Source organism: Leptosomus discolor, chromosome Z (assembly GCF_034619465.1).
Source record: "Leptosomus discolor isolate bLepDis1 chromosome Z, bLepDis1.hap2, whole genome shotgun sequence".
NCBI classification, from domain to species: Eukaryota; Metazoa; Chordata; class Aves; order Leptosomiformes; family Leptosomidae; genus Leptosomus; species Leptosomus discolor.
The window spans coordinates 179,057-196,584 of record NC_141419.1 but is presented as its reverse complement, the minus strand read 5'-3'; the positions used below and the strand labels follow the sequence as shown (position 1 = coordinate 196,584).

The window sequence follows — 17,528 nt, the reverse complement described above, 5'->3', positions numbered from 1 at the left end:
TTGGGGAAGTTTTTGTAAGGCCATTCTAATGCAAGTATTATACAGTAACTCCTGGCTGAGTCCTTTCAGCAGACACTGTTACAGACTACACGAATATCTTCATCCCAAAGAGTCCACAACAGCAGCCCTGTGGTCTTGTCACTCCTCTTCTGACACCTTCTGGTTTTCTTACATGCTGGTGGCTTGTTGTGGGGGGGCTCCAGGCGTAGGCTGGCGAGGCAAAGTGTACATGGCCCCAAGAAACTGGTCTGCAATGCGACCGGCTTCTCTCAGTCCGCTCAGCAAAGCGCCATGAACGGTTGCAGGGTAGTTGCGAATGGTATGTTCTCCTGCAAAAAACAGGCGAGGAATGGGCTGGAGGGGGAACAGAGAACACTGTTAGGGCTTGTTCATGTTGTTTCAGATGCTGCAGCAGCTACTTTAAGAAGAACGTTAAAAGCCCTCTGATCACACCAAAGCCTCCGTTAACATGAAGGTGGTGCATATAAATTGGTCTGTATTAAAAATATTTTAACTTGTCCTACAAATTACCAGGAAAATCTTTATATACACCTTTCATTTCACAGGAGGTTTCATGTTTGTAACAACTGTGATATGAGGAAAAACTTGCCAATATCTTTGCTTTGGTACAAAGATAATAAAGCTGTACTTGAAAAACAATACTTTCAGAACCAGATAAGCAGGGGAGATGAACGTCCCCAGCTGTATACTGACAAAGCATTTGAACGTTCCGTCTACAACTCTGCACCAAACTGTTAAAAACGCTCAAGAAGAATGACGGTTTCTGATCCTGGGATGTGAACTCTAGGAAACAAATCTTGAGCAATTCACTTAAATTAGCAGTTTCTTTTGCAACTGAGACCTAAACCAACTATTGACTGTGTCATAAAAGCAGGAGAACAAATTTCATATTTTATACTCTGCAGAGAATCATTTTATCCATAGCAATGTTTATTAATGACTTGTATCACTAGATAAAGAACCTAAATAAAGCCAAAGCCATGCATCCTTCTCTGCCAGTGCTTTCAGAATGGCTACTGCTTGCAAAAGATTCCTCTCCACGTGAACTGGAGATGACTTAAGCCTTCATTGTGTTCGCTCCCGCTTTGGGAGCCACCTTTTGATTCCTGTTCACCACGCTCTGGCCTTCACCCTCCTTCCAATCGCTACAACTTACTTAAATATGGTGATGGACAACATAAATATGGAGTATGAAACACAATAAATGTATAATATTATAATGCTCTGTTCACCAAATTGACTTTCTGAACAGAATACTCTGTTTTCTAGTAAACAAATGACACCAAATCTGGGAAGGCAGAATTCATGGATGGAAAGCTGAATTTTTAACAGGTTCTAATGATTCATGAGAAGATGCAAGTTACCTAAACTTGTGTCAGGATGTGCATGCAAGTGACTTAGAACAATCATCCTGTTTTGAGGTTTTTCTAAGAAGAATTGAGACATCTCTCACCTGCGGAGCACCTGGAATGGCTGGCCCTGGAGTGATTGGCTGAGCCATCAAATCGTAGTCATTTCCAGAAGATCCAGCTGCTACATAGGAGTACGATCCCCGGGCCCACGGGTCGGCCCGCCAGCGGGACACCACAGTCTCTTTCGGCTGAGACAACACAGAAAATTCAGTTGTTGACATGGTGCAAAACACAAAATATGTACATTGTAGGAATAAAAGACACAAAGCACTTAGGCTAATGTTAATGGTGGAACTCCAAGTTTATATTCCACGGTAACACCTACTTGTAAATAACTTGTCGTCGGTGGCAATACCTTAATTCTTTCCAATATATTACCAGAACCTATGGCACGTAGCTTCTGCACTCAGACGCAGCCAGCTGTGCATGCGCACTGTGTACTTCTGTTTGCTCTGTTTCTTCTCCTACTATGAGCAAAATGACAATGCACACTTCCTACTCCTTTACTTTCTTTCACCCACAGCTCATCTGAATGCCTCTTGTGATTTGACTATGATATAGGCCTATAAAAGGTCTGTAACTCATCTGGGAAAATGACTGCACAAAGGTCACCTGCATAAACACCTATATTTCTCCAATCCATCTGGTTTGCCAACGTAATGGTCATGATGAAACATATTCCACTGAAGAGCATCACTGGGACTCAATCCAGTATCCCTCCAGGGCATAACAGCAGTCTAGAGAAAACAGGAAATCTTCATAACCTTGCAGACATAACACTGAAAAGCAACGGGTGTGAAACTTAAACCAGCTCAGACTCTGTCCAAATGTGTAACTGAGTTTTAACAGGAATTACACGCTATAGAAACGCAAACATCAAGACAGGAATCTCATCTCCTCTCCTTGGGCACGAAGATATCTCATGGAATTGCTTCTACTTGAACAGACCTTCCCACAAATGAAGAGAAAGAGGCTCTATCTAGTGAGGGTGTCATGCAGAAATCAGTCCAGCAGGCCCCATACCACATCACAGAATCACAGAATGGTTTGGGTTGGAAGGGACCTTAAAGATCATCTCGTTCCAAGCCCCCGCCAACTCTTGAAGAATGCCACTCTCACTGGTCTCCACTCCGACACTGAGCTGTTGACTGAGACCCTGGGTGTGACCATCCAGCCAATTCCTGATCCACCGAGTGGTCCATCCATCAAATCCACATCTCTCCAGTTTAAAGACAAAGATGTTGCATGGGACACTGCCTACTTTGAGCAAGTAGATGACATCAGTTGCTCTTCCCTTACCCACCAATGCTGTAACCCCATCATACAAGGCCACCAGACTTGTCAGGCACAATTCGCCCTTAGTGAAGCCATGCTGGCTGTCACCAGTACCTCCTTACTTTCCATGGGGCCTAGCAGAGTTGCCAGGAGGATATCCGCCCCATGACCTTGATGGTCACAGAGGTGACATTGACTGTTCCTGTAATTCCCCACGTCTACTTTTTTTTCCCCTTTTTAAATATGGAGGTTATGTTTCCCCTTTTCCAGTCAGCGGGAACTTGACCAGACTGCCATGACTCCTCAAATATGATGGGCGGCGGCTCAGCCCCTTCATCCGCCAGTTTCCCTCAGGACCCACGGATGCATCTCATCAGGTCCCATGGACTTGTGCACCTTCAGGTTCTTTAGATGGTCAAGGGAAGGCAAGTCTCCTGGACTGCAACACCAACAAATCTGAGGTGATCTCTCCAAGGCTGGCCTCAGCTGGACTGCATTTGATGCCTTCTGCTGAGTTTGTGGAAAGGCCACAGAGGACTGGGCCCATGTTCCAAGGTCTAAGAAAGCACTGGGGATCAGAGACCACATTTCCCAATACAGTCTAATGACTTAAGTGAGAAAATTCCTCACCACAATTTTCACCATTTTTTTATGCAAAAGGTAGGAAACTGAGTGATGAACCAGCTCTCATATATCGACTGCTGCTTGAGAAAAAGTAATCTCACATTTCCCTCCTTGCTGGATGAAGACCACTGTGATGGCACTGTATGCTATCACACGCACATCTGACAAAGAAAACTTCGAGGCATTTAATAAATTTAATCCTCTCTAGTAATCACATGAAGCATTGCAGTCTAAGAGGGAATAAAGCCAGAAAAATTTTAGTTCACTGAGGTAGTTTTGAAGGTATGGCTGACAGACACAATTGTAGAGCAGAATATAGAAGTACTGGCTCCCCAACACTGACTCTGCACCAGTCCAAACAGCAACCGCGGTGTTCATGTGCCCACACACCCACGTACAGGTACGAGCCAACTTTTATTTTCATCCTGACAAAGCAAACAGTGTTATTAGGATTTCCTGTGAACAGGGAGAAGGATGGTTAGAGGGTAAAACATGTACCACAATGGAAGTGGTACAAAACTGGAATTGTACTCTACAGAGGATAGGAAGCTTACAGAGGTTAGCTGCACAGCAAGGTTGAAAAAGTTTCCATGTGTTGAAGAACGGCAGGGGAAAAAGGGGTTATACCTATCTTCAGGAAATGAAAACCAAACCAGAAAGAAAATACGACAGTAACAAGCAGCAGCGCAGGAACGATGAGGATGGCTCACGTTCCAGTGAAGTGTTGCTTTTGTTTAACTCCTCTGCTTCTCTGTTTTGGACAGATACAAAGTTCACTCTTGGTTCACTCTAGAGTGATTTCTACAGCAATTGTAGACAGAAGAGTTTCAAAGCTCCTCTCAGACAGAGATCTCATTAGGAAGTGAAACTGCTTCCAAAAGTTCACAGGAAGAACTGTGGATTTATCAGAAAGGCAAGCCTGGGGTTTCCCTCTCTTGTGTTCTCCAGCCTAAGATGTAAAATCCAACTGATTGAGCATTTCCAAAATATAAGATCCACTCATTAACTAAAAATCCATGCTTACAGTCAGCTGTGAGGATCTATACATCATCTATAAAGCAGTAAAACACTAGGGATGATAAAGCCGTGTTCAAAGAGAGCTCTACAATTATTCCACAATAAAGAAAACAAAATGAATCTATTCCTCACATGAAATACCAAGCAAGTATACAGTCCAATTTACACCTGGTCAAGTGCGCAGACAGGACTGGTACATTACAGCGACCATGGATTTTTTTTCTACTACTTCACTACACAGAAAATCCCGGCAGAGGAGAGCTATTTATTTACATCCAGTGCCACATTTGTAAGAAATTATTCCACACGGCCTGTTAGAAAAACAGACAAAGTGTTCAGCTGAGTCACACACATTGTAGGTTGAACACGTGTAAGACTTTTCAAACCAATGAAAGTACACAAGCTTTTTTTTTGCCTTTTTTTTTTTTTTTTTGAGTAATATATAAATATTTTCTAAACTCCCTCTTCACTTATGATTCCTTTTACACTTATTGTGCCTAAATAACCATTGGCTAGCTACACAGGGAACTGATCCAGATGAAAGATTGCCTTTACTCCCTTCCTCTCCCTTCAGCTATTTTCCAGCCAAACCAGTTTCTTTGTGGAGTTTACTGGTCAGGAGCTCTACAGTACTTTACAGAAGGTGCAGAACACGGCAGGGAGTATCTAAGCAGCGCTGTCACCAGCCATGGATAGCTCTGCTGTAACCCCAGAAATGTAAAAGGTAGAAAATTAACTAAATTATTCGACACTCTGGAAAAGCTAGTCTTACTCAGTCTAAAACAATCTTCTCCAAAAAAAAAAACCCAAACCCAACCACCACCAAAACCCAAAAAGAACCAAAAAAACCAAACCCAAACCACCCACACCCCCCCCCCCAAAACCCAAATCCACAAATAGTGCCTCCTCCAAAAAAACCCTGAACAACCAGAAGGTGGTACGTATACAAACAAGCTCACTACTGCATCCAGGCTACTGAGAACTGTAGGACATTCTGAAACGCAGAGAAGTTACCCAAACACGCTGTCTGTACTAACCTGTGGCACAGCGCTGCTACCAAATATGCCTTTGAGGATGGCAAGGCACCGTCCAACAATGACATCATCACTGATATTTTCCATGATCCCTGCTGCTTCTCCTGCTACCAAGGCCAACAAAATTGGTGCTGGAGGCAGCGGTGAGGGAGGAGGAGAGAGAAAAAACAATTTAATTATTGAAATGGAACATTTTATTGATCATCAAGTTGGACTTGAACAGGCATGGATCTGCAGCTAAGTCATGACGTTAAAAAACAAAATGAACCCAAGAGAAGTAGTCCTAAATCCTCCGCCATCATGTCAAATTACCAAAAGGAAAAATAATTAATATATGCTATGGATAGAATTACCAAGAGAACTAATGTATTAAAAATTAAATACACACATTAGGAAGTACAGCATGCAGACAAGACGAAAGATTTTCCTTAGTGAAGGCATCACTTGTTTGACATAGGAATTTCCACTGGGATTTAACAGTCATCCGTGCTAAATTTAAGGGAACGCAATACCTTCCAAACAACCTAATTTAAGTACAATTAACATCAGCATAGCGGTTAAGCTACCTGTATAAGCACTTCGCTCATACAAAGTATCCAGATTTCTTCATTACCAATGCACATTCACGTGAAATAATCTCAACGGAGTGGAAACTACGAACAGTAGAACAGTATCCAGAAAAGCAGCAATTCTGAGAAGAATTCAGAAGGCAAACGGACAGGTATCAAATAACTCAGCTGCCCACGTGATGCTGTGCTGAAGAGTGTTAATGTGATTACAGGATATACAAATAGATGAGGTCATTTTACCTCTGACCAGCTATGGTAAGACTAAGCATATATTTTTCGTAGTCACAAATTCAAGGAAAATCTTAGGCAAGTATTGAAGAGCTACCAAAATAACCCAATGGCAAGAAATACGCATTTACAAGAAGTGACTCAGACCTGAGTACGGTTACTTAATGAAAATGCTCTCATTTGATCTTTCTCCTCCTGGAGATATTTATGAACTCCTAAATTTAGCAAAGGAAATACTACAGCTAGAAACAGATGTCAAGCATATTGAAACGTGAAATAAAGTCCTTGTTAAAAATTGGCTTAAACTTTTGAACAGGTTTCCAAAATGATTAGCGAATTCCTCGTATCCTGGTATAAACGGAGATCTCCTGGTATACATTCCCATGAAGTCAGTGCTCTGTAAATAAAACTGGCTGAAGTTCAGTTGTGATATGCAGAATGGAAGACCCAATAATACATTCTGGTTAAGAGCAAAAGTCTTCGAAATTCTGAAGAACTAGTAAGGCTTTTATCACTACAAAGCTAATTACACTACTCAAGATACAATTAAGACATTTCAATACACAGGACCTCTGGGACTACAAGCAATCTATTAGAGAAAAAAGATACAGGATTCCTCCTCCAGTTAAACTCCATTTTCTGAAAGATTAAGCCTAGTCTTTCAAACAAGTGAAGTACAAAAAACTGGTTTCCTATCATCCACAGACATTGGGAATTTTCTTTTGTCATTTCAGCCACAAGGTTTTTCCTAGTTTGCCATTCTCAACACAATGAGATCCCTGAACTTTTCAGCGATTATTCAGTCAACATATTTTTCTCTTGATGGAAGAACTACATACTCAAAAAGCAGCTTCCAGTGAATTTGTTCATGAAAACTTGTGTTCAGATAACCCCAAACATTTTTATGGAAATCCTGCCTTCCCAGACATGAAACCCTGTTTGTTAAGCATTTACCCAGACCTGTAAATGTTGCTATTCAGTCACCTGGATTAATTCAGAACTGTAACAGAAAGCTGTAGCAGAACAGTGACTATTTTGCTACGCAAATACCAAAGTGCTGCTCAGAAAAGCTCCCTGTGTGACAAGCATGTGTCACTGCTCCACAAAAAATTCTCTCCTTGAGGCAGTGATGTTTACTGAGCCTTGATACCAAAAGCCTTTACAAAACTATGACAGAGCAAGGGCCTTATCTTTTTCATTGTGTCCCTAGGAAAAACAGAAGAGCCAGGCAAGAAAACCAGGGACTGAAATTTCACTGGACTTCCAGAAAAAAAGGAGCATTTCTGCCAGGAGTTCCTCTGCCCTGTGCTGATGGAGTCTCTCCATCTTAAACTGTGTCTACACGGCCGTGACAATGATCCAACAGCACGGCAGAGCAGGAGGCACCAACAGCACAGGCCAGCTGCTCTGGGACACACACAGCGTTCCTGAGGCTACAGGTTTTCTCAGCAGTCATTACCTGAACTAGACTTAAACTACTGGGAGGACTCCTGTCTGAGCCACAACAGCTCACCCAACAGCAGTACAAACACATGCAGTCTCTTCACATCCGAGCTTCACTCTGTTCACCCACTTATCTTTAAACACTTCTCAGAGACCAGTTGGCCTCTGCCAGCACAAGACCTTTAAAGAACTTCCACGGAGCTAATACAGCATGTGCTGTGATACTTGCAGTTTTTTCTGTTTCTGGATTAATAATTGTTCTCCAATCTGTGCAGCTTAAACAGTCCCTGCCCAAAATGCTATGGCTGCAGAAATAAAAAGTATGACAGAAATAAATAACAGCTTCACAGGTTCAGTCAGGTCTACTTTAACATTTCACAGTGTAATCAAGTCAACTGCCACCTAACTATCCATAAGACACGGTAATGGATTATTTTATTTCAGCCATCTAACTCATGCTTTAGCATAGGATTTTACTGCATTTCTATTTTACCTCTATGGGCTCTGCCCATTTTCATGAGAAGGAAGGTTTTGCATCTAGCAGCGAAACCTTTGTATGTGAGACGGTCTTCTCATCTAAACCAAAACCCCAACACTACTTGTTAAATACGTAATAGAACCATCTTAAAGCCACAAAAGCAGACACACAAACACCCTTTTTATCCAAGGTTCATTACTTGTATTTCTCCAGTCAAATCTTATCAAACATTTTAACAATTAAATACCCTAGAAAGCGCCCTCCTTGCGCAGCTCTTTTCTCCAGCTAAAGAAAAAACCTGGCCTGCCCATGATAGAGTGGAAGAAACCCCACTGGTACTTCAAAAAAGTCATCTGCAAGAAAAATAACTCATTTAGTAGCGCTCGCTGTATATACACCTTTGTTTTTAGTATGATAAATGGCAATGGACAAAACCAGCGGGCTTACTGAAAATACCTTCTCTCAACCTCTTGTGGCAGACACCAGCTGCAGACAAAACAAAACTCCTAATGGCAAAGTCCAGCTGCAGAAATAAGCAGAGCAATATCTTTTGCCCATATCAGCATTTTCTAAAGAGGAGTTCTAATATTCTCTGGCAGTCTGAGATCCATGGTCTACAGTCATAGCAACTTTGCCGCTCAAAACGGAAAACAAAGTCAAGTATTCGGTACAGCAGACACACCACAGCTTGCCACTGCTCCAAGGCACATGCACCTTAACCATATGGATGGGCCTGCAGCTCATGCAGCTGGAATGGTAACGCTGAGCAAGAGGAAGGGAACTGTCACAAAGCCTCTAGTCTGCTCCACTGAAATCTGAGGGTTCCATACTCTGTAAAGCCTGGACTGCACCCCCCTAAGAAATAGAAGCGGGACAACCTACAAGCATTGAGTTCTGCACTCGGCCACATAAGAGAACACACAAGTCAACAGCATGCCTTACCTCTGGGAAAAAAAAAACAACAAACAAACAAACAAACAAACAAAAACCCAAAACCAAACAAAATGTATCTTGGTTAGTTCCTAGATACTTAAGCTTGAAACCCTGGCCAGCAAAGTCACCCGTACCAGAAAGGACTTGAGGTCGCTGATGAGAGGGCCTCATCTACAGTTATCAAATCATCCCAGATTAGACAGACAGCTGCATGAAAGAGTTCTGGCTTCAAACTGTCAGTTCAGCTTGAAAAACATCCAGGAAGCTGAGGTTTTCAAAACTAAGACTAAATTGGATACCAGCCCCATTTGCATGAGAAGCTTAGTGAAAGAGGGGAAGAGTTCAAACAATGTTCCAAGTGGCCAGAGAGAAACTCAATTTCAAAGAGACTCACAAACTAAGAAACAGCTTTTAATTCAGAAATGCTGCAGACACAAATTACCTTTTTCTTGGAGAACTCAACACATCCTCCTGACAAAGCAGGTACTTAAGACAACATGTCTCTTCAGCAAACACATTATTTGCTTTATTTCTGAAGTGCTATAAATGCATGGGTTTTTGTTGCTTTCTTAATTTAAAAAAAAAATTAAAAGTTAAGATTAAAAAAAAAAAAAAATCAAAAAAGTTTTTTTTTTTCAGAATGCCAGTGGCAACTAAATAGATGCTTAACAGAAACAACCACAATAACACTAAGTCACAGGACAACTTCACCAAGGTGCAAGGCAATAAAGTAGCCTATAAAAATACAAGTGTTACAGTAGATAGGTAGCAGTGCAATTTAACAAACATAGCCTGGAGTTCAGCATTAGTCAACCCACACTTGTCTACGTTCTGCCCTGATTTATTACAGAATTGTTTGCAAGTCAGTGGTGCTCTCTGCTTCCATTTGGCTTCCTAAAAATCCTATCTCCTTATCATATCCATATGTGAACACTAACAGCATCTTAAAAAGTGCTCTTTTCTAGGTCTGAAACTACACAAATAAGACATTGTCAAAAGTAGACATGTACCACAGCTACCTTTGTACAGGTTCCAAAACAGGAAGAGTTCTCCTCGGCTTGCAGTAGTGCTACCAACATGACCAAACAAATTGACACTCGGATCCCAAAAGACACGATCAAAACACAACACAACCTAGAAACAAAAATAATCAAGAGTTAGGAGAAGTACACAGAAAAAATAAAAATAAAGACAATTACACTCATTGATGTTTATCACTGGAAAGGTCAAGAAAGGAAAATCTAGTGAATATATACTGCATATACATAATACCCAACAGGTGTATACCTATACCGCCTTCCATAGGCTAGTATCCTCTCATAGTTTACAAATTTGCTGGTTAACAAGCTACAGCAGACATACTGAGTCTACCTACTTTTGACATTTAACTATTTAAAAATTGTGTGGGAAATAGAGAAGAGGTCCTTACAGTTCTTTAGATAATTTTCAGCACCAAAATCTAGCAAAACAGCAGTGGAAAAAACGTTCTTCCTCTCATCCACCACACATATTCCAGGTACATTTGAGATTCCACCTACTGCAGCCCCCGGGCTACTGCAGTTCCCTCAATGACCGAGTCACCTTGTTAAGGTTGCCAAATCCCATACGCTGCACTGCAGAAGTTTTCCACTCAGGAAGAGGTGGAACAAACTGTACTGCTGGAGGCTGCTGTTTCAGTACTCCCAAGGGAAGAGTACACAGCACAGCATCACATTTGTAAATGAAAGTCTGGCTAGTAGATCGTGTATTGACAGCTATCACTTCACAGCCTGGAAAGGGGAGAGAAATACAATCATTCAATAGGTCAGGAGGCAAGAGAAAACATCAGAAAACATTTTGTTTATAGAGACAGCTTACACTAACAATTACTTAACTTGTAGGCAAATGGGTGTTCCTGGCCACATAGCTCAATTCCAGAAAGTGTGATTTACACAGCATCTGAGAATGGCCACACTGGGACAAGCCTAAAGGTCCATCTAGACCAGTAAATGATATTTAAATATATGCATAAATAAACGGCAAGTAGAGAGTTGCTCTCCCGTTGACAGTTTCACAAGCCCAATGTTTCGAAGAACAAAAAGATATTTTCCCTCCATTTGTTTGAGTCCATATTACATCCATTTATACTCCTAATACCAGATCCTGTGGCACCAAGTCTTCAGCAGTCCAAGACCTCTTACTCTAAATGCTTCTTCAATCACGAAGCAAAGAAATGGGAGAATCAGTAAACGTAACTCAAAAGGATGGTGTCAGACCAGCCACAGAAACAAGCAAAACTATTAAAGGTTAATAAATCTGTAACAGCTTCCTACAAAACTAATCACAATAAGAAATGTGTCTGTTTATCTAACCCAAAATGTATAGTGGGAGGTTTTTTTTACAAGATCAGCCTTCACATCTGCTTCCAGAAGCACTGAAATCTCATTTCTATGGTCTTACTCCCTCAGAGCAGTTTTCCAGAGGAGGTGGTTTCATTCACCTGATGCCGTATAGCGAACCTGTCGAACCGCTGTGTTTAATTTAATATCCAACCCTTCTGCCAAGGCCACAGGCACGCAGGAATATCCATTCCTCACAGTCAAGTGACTGCCTGTGAATTCAAAGTCATCATCCTAAAATGAAGACGCATAAAAAGCAAGCATTTATATGAAATCACGTAACTCAATAGAAGATAATCAGCAACTCTACACAATGGCAATGTTTTTTCAAAAACTTTTTTCCAAAGAGTCAAATAACTTTGAAAGCCTCTCAGTTTATTAGTCAAGTAGTAAGCACAGGAATTTCCAGTAGACAGTATTATTAGAGATTGCTTTGGCACTAACAAAAAGCTGTTTGGAATTCCATCAGCAAATAATAATCATGTAAGAGCTCAGTATCTGCATAAGATCAGGTAGCACTTAAGTGTTTAGAACCTGTTTACATAGAGAAGCTTCCAGGAGAATAAAACAAATATAGCTTAACCTTTTGGTGTATTGCTGCATTAATACAGTAATTAGCTACCTGGTCCCAGTGCTTCAGTGAAAGCGTAGATAAGGGTGTAGCATTAGCAAATTCCAGGTTTGCAAAATGCCAGTCAAGTATTTGCCTGTCTCTTGACGACAGATAAACATCACTAGAAAAAAACCACAAACATTATACAAAGACATTCAGTTTGCTAGAGTAGGATGTTGGAAATGCATTGCTTTTGAAAAATCTATTCACAATCTTTTTTGTTTGAGACCCTCCTTAGTGGAGAAATAAAAAAAAAAAACATTAAAAAGAACGCAAGTAGATTCTCTTTCAAACATTTGGACCTCTTTCATGAAAGCTGAGTATCAAAACCCAGCAAATCCACATTTTCAAAATAGAGTTCATGTAAAATATTCTAAGCGAAGCTGGAAACTTAATTTTAGAAATAAAAGTTACATAAATAATGGCTTAAGTAGCCTATATAAAGATGATGACTAAAAACCTAGAGTAATCACACAAAGCACAGAGTAATGATATTCTGCCAAAATAAGCAGGACTGGTATGCTATCATTATCAATGGCCATTTCAAATCTCAGAGCTTCCTGAGATCAGGCACTGGTTGCAGGAAGGATTTCTACTCAAATGCACCCTAGCCAAGAACCACTTCTGTCTGAGTCACATCTAAAAATGAGAAAGATGCACTCTAAAGCTGAGTGAGCTCAAACTTCGTGTTTCCACCTTCCTAACCGCCTGAGTTACCATAATTAAAAGACAGCATACCATAGCATTTTTGAAACTCAGTGAAAAGTAGTAAAAAAAAACCTGCTTTCCTGAGTATTTAGTTTTAGTTTGTATCTTTACCTTGGTGGATTGGCTTCAAGTTCTTGTAACTTCTCCTCCAGCTTTCCTTGTGCTTCTGCCAATTCATCATACTCCTAATAAGATTAAAAGCTAACTTTAAAATCCGTTTACATGTAAAAGGACTTAAAGACATCGTGTAGCATCAGACTAGACCTAATCTCAAGAGAAATCAGTGGAAGAATCATGGTTTTAGTGGGATCTGAATCAAGTTCTTTATTTTTTTGAACATTTAATCCAGCATATTTTGCCCTTCTGCTGTTCAGATATACAGACATCTACGCCACACAGCAGAAAAGATTGCTATGCTAGTATTTCAGGAATTTAAACACTCAGATCTGAAGAAAAGGAACGTCTGTTACAGTCCTGGTGTTTTAAAGGTTCCTATGGTACTGAGGGCTTTTTCATATTGCATAAAATGTTATTTCTATTCTGCTTTCTCTTAGAAGGCTATAGTTAATACCAAACATAGAGATTTCCAAAGCAGAAGTGGTCATGCAAAAGGCAAAACCATGATGTAATTCAAGCTTCTTTCAGAGGTTTGGGGGTTTTTATTATTTTAAAAAACATTCGTAGAATTAGGTATAAAGGCAACAGTCGTTTTCCTTCAAGGCAGAATACTTTGGAGTGTCCAATAATAGCGACAAGAGCACAAAGCTGTTCATTATAAAGTGCTACTGCTTATGTACACACAAAAACACTGAGCTTCCAAATAAAGGTACATATCTTCTGTTGAAGAAGTAGCTGAAAAATGATCCTTCTTTCTATCTTGCCTGGATTAGCAAGGTGTCCTTCACTATTGTAGAAAGAACAGTTTTTAAGGTTTCCTTTTTAAGGCATATTTCTACATCAAGACACACACAGAGGCAGGGACAAACTCTGCTTGTCAAGATAAGAGCTCTGTAAATAATCATCTTTGGATAGAAAGAAGTCTTTTATTCAGGAAATTGCCTTTTTTATCTTGGAGAAAGAGCATCTCTCTTCAGATGCAGATTTTATTCCAGACTATTTTCAGACCCAGCAGTCCTAAAGACCAAGTATGACCTAAAATTTAGCCTTCAAAACATTAAAAGCTGCCTGACGTGAGCCACCACAGACTGCTACCGAAAACTGAGCCTTCAACATGTTAATACTCTTCATCATGAGCCATGAAAGATCAGTACCTAAAGGTACTTAATGCAGCCCGTTACCAGTATTACAACCCAGAGTCACCATCAATCACATTCTCTTGAGAGTGCTGGATCGGAGTGAGAGATGTGGAAATATTTATGTTGCCTCATTTTATCTGGCTGCTTAAGTCCTCAGAAACCACTGACTTACGTGTTGTACATACGTCACCCTTTACCTTGCAAAGCGCAGTCAGATCCCTGTGTTTGCTTTTCACAAGGAACTCTGCTGTAATATCACGAGGTGGCTTCACTTCTGATGCTTCCTTATACTGTTGATGAAGCTCTTTAATCTTCTCTTTTAAATTCACCATCTTTTTCAGGTGGATTAGGAAAAGGGAGAAAGGAAAGGAAGAAAAAAAAAGATGAGGGAAAGTAGATTTTGTGGAAGTTACTGTGTAAAATGGATTATTCATCTCAAACTATGCCACGTTTCCTGGGTTTGGCAGATGTCACTTATATGCGATTCTACCTCCAAGAAACCACAATAAATATCACCAAGCCCAAATCAACATGGCTTAAACCCAACATCACCAATTTCTTATAAAATATGTTGCAAATAACTTAGGATAGGAGAGCTGTCCTCTGACATTTTTAATTTGAGAAACTTCCACGGAGCAGTAAAGATGTCATCTACCACAAACAAGTAGGCCTAAAACACTGTTTCTACACTACAAATCAGATTTGTGGGAAAGAAAGTAAATATCTTAAAATGACCACCCTATAGCCTCAATCACTGTCAACATCTCTAAAGGAAGCTATGACACAACACTGTCAGGTCTGTCCTTGTACTGCATTTGTGGGGAGTGGTTTCGGGAGCAGGGGAGGGGCTACAGGGGTGGCACCTGTGAGAAGCTGCTAGAAGATTCCCTGGCTCCAAGTCAGATCCACCTCTGGCCAAGACCAAGCCAATCGGCAATGGTGGTAGCGCCTCTGTGGTAACATATTTAAGAAGGGAAAAAAACCACAAAACGTGGAAAAACCTGCAGCGGATGGAGGAGTGTGATGTGAGAAAAACAGCTATGTGGACACCCAGGTCAGTGGAGAATGAGAGGGGAGGTGTGCTGGAGCAGAGATTCCCCTGCAGCCCATGGTGAGATGGCAGGCTGACCCCCTGCAGCCCGTGGAGCCTCATGGTGGAGCAGATATCCACCTGCATCCCATGGAGGACCCCATGCTGGAGCAGGTGGCTGTGCCTGAAGAAGCCGTGACCCCATGGGAAGCCTGCGCTGAAGCAGCCTCGTCCTGAAGGGCTGCACCCCATGGAAGGGACCCACACTGGAGCAGTCTGTGAAGAACTGCAGCCCCTGGGAAGGACTCATGTCGGAGAAGTTCATGGAGGACTGTCTCCTGTGGGAGGGACCCCACGCTGGAGCAGAAGAGTGTGAGGAGTCCTCCTCTGAGGAGGAAGGAGCGGCAGAGACAACCTGCCAACCTGCAATGAACAGACTGCAACGCCATTCCCTGTCCCCCTGCACTGCTTGTGGGGGGAGGGGAGACAAAATTTTGAGTAAAGTTGAGCCTGGGAAGAAGGGAGAAGTGAGGGGAAGGTGTTTTCAAGATTTGGGTTTAATTTCTCATTATCCTACTCTGACTTGATTTGTAACAAATTAATTTTTTTTTTCCCAAGTTGCATCTGTTTTGCCCGTGACCATAATTAGTGAGTGATCCCTCCCTGTCCTTGTCTCGACCCATGAGCCTTTGGTTGTATTTTCTCCTCCTCATCCCACTGGTGGGGAGGAGTGAGTGAGCAGCTTAGTTGCCAGCTGGGCTTAAACCATGACAGTCCTCTCCCATTCTTCTTCCCATATTTGTTTTACAGTCTTCTGCCTAATCACTTATGTGCTCCTCCTCAAAAATGGGGACTCCTTTGTCACAACAGTGCTTCTAGGCAAGTCTTAAATGAATACATACATTTAAGAGCAGTGTTAATGACAACTTTATGAGATTTCTTCATGGGAGTTTTTGTGTATTTTGCTACTTTCTGAGGAACACAATGATATTCCCTTGTTCTAAATGTCATCATCTGACCTTGTTAAGAAGATCTTTCAATTCCTCCTGTGTTTTCACAATTTTTTTCCAGTGTTCAATCTGCTCATCCTTCACATGCTTCTCCTGCAATCTGGAAAAGATAAGAACTTCAGCCAGTTCAGCATAAAATCATTGTGTTATTATGAAAACTCATTATCACAATCTAATTAGCATAATACAATAAAAGTACGTCATTGGATATTTTAGTAAATATTTGTACAGCAATTAGAAAATTAACACAAGTTTCTGTAAATAAGGGATATCTGACTAGCTAAAATGCAAGTGTGAAGTTACCTACTATTACTACCTAATATTACAAATGCCATTAGCTTTCAAGCAGCGTAAGCAGGCTGTAGGTACACCAATTCATACTGAGTAAATTATCCACGATCAATTACTGTGGCAGGGATTTTCAGGAAGTTCTCAAGAAAAGATGTTTGCTCCTTTAACCATCTTTGGCACATACATAAACAAGAAATGCGTACACAAACGAGAACTCGGCAGAGACCAAACAGTTGTATTCAGTGGGTAATGCTTACCTTAGGAGCACCACAATTTTTCCAGTATCTTTTGTAAAATCCTCCACAAAATAGGAAAGTCTACCACAAAGAAAAAAGTCACTTACTGTATGACAACCTCCAGAGCCTGACCTAGGGAGACAGGCTTATTATTGAGAACATTGAAATCCAGCTGATGACTGAGATAAGACGTGGCTTCCAGCAGACGATTGAATTCTTGCTCCACCATTTCATCTTTCTCTTTTGGAACCTAGGAGTCAAAAGAACAAACTTTCTTCTTAATAAGCTATTCATAAAGAAAAAATATAGGTCACCAAAGCTCAAAGCCTCAGAGACAAGACATTCGAGTAGTACAGAGAAAATTTTAAAAGAAATCAGGGCAATGACACAGATTTCTCTAGTGCAGTCTAAATTCACAACACCTCATAACTAATTCAAAATGCTACCATTCCCCAAATCAGAAGAATAAGAAAGGCAGGGTGCAGATAAATTCTTAGAGCAGTGCTCAAAAAAAGGTATCACAGACTGACTGCTAGGACTGTCTACAGTGCTTTCCTCGAGTTTATTTTAACACCTATTCACTCACGTGCAGTAAGAAAAGCTGCAGGTACCAGGCTACAATGGGTTTGTGCCAAGGATCGCTTTTTTCAGGGCTCTAGCAAGACAACCCAGTATCCTCATCTGTCTTCTTTCAGAACGTACTCTTAGTACCAAGTTTTAACATTCAGGAGGCAGGAACACTTCTGGCCATTACATGCGTGAGATTCAGCACTAACCTAGGATCTACCATTTCTATTTCTAACAGCACTCCCTGACACCACAGCAGTAAGAAATAAAGCTAATTAAGTTTGTGAATCCCAGCTCTAGAACATTATTGCTGAACTGTTGCTTGCATTCAACCAGCTGGCATTGGTTAGCCAATTCTTTAAAAAGCAACAGATAAGCAGAACAGCCAGAACGAGCTTATTTCAG

The 17,528-nt window shown here is 41.0% G+C and overlaps 1 protein-coding gene across 1 annotated transcript in view; it reads right to left on the bottom strand.

Annotated features, from left to right (window-relative positions):
- The window catches only part of KDM1A (lysine demethylase 1A), a 40,168-nt gene continuing 22,640 nt past the window's right edge, over positions 1-17,528 (bottom strand). The window contains exons 10-20 of the mRNA XM_086479179.1: positions 16,664-16,806; positions 16,039-16,129; positions 14,187-14,321; positions 12,845-12,918; positions 12,035-12,146; positions 11,514-11,646; positions 10,616-10,803; positions 10,054-10,168; positions 5,387-5,514; positions 1,475-1,621; positions 1-354 (exon numbers count right to left, since the gene is read on the bottom strand). Coding sequence (XP_086335305.1) covers positions 169-354; positions 1,475-1,621; positions 5,387-5,514; positions 10,054-10,168; positions 10,616-10,803; positions 11,514-11,646; positions 12,035-12,146; positions 12,845-12,918; positions 14,187-14,321; positions 16,039-16,129; positions 16,664-16,806 — 1,452 coding nt within the window. The 3' untranslated portion in view covers positions 1-168. The remainder of the gene's footprint in view (positions 355-1,474; positions 1,622-5,386; positions 5,515-10,053; positions 10,169-10,615; positions 10,804-11,513; positions 11,647-12,034; positions 12,147-12,844; positions 12,919-14,186; positions 14,322-16,038; positions 16,130-16,663; positions 16,807-17,528) is intronic.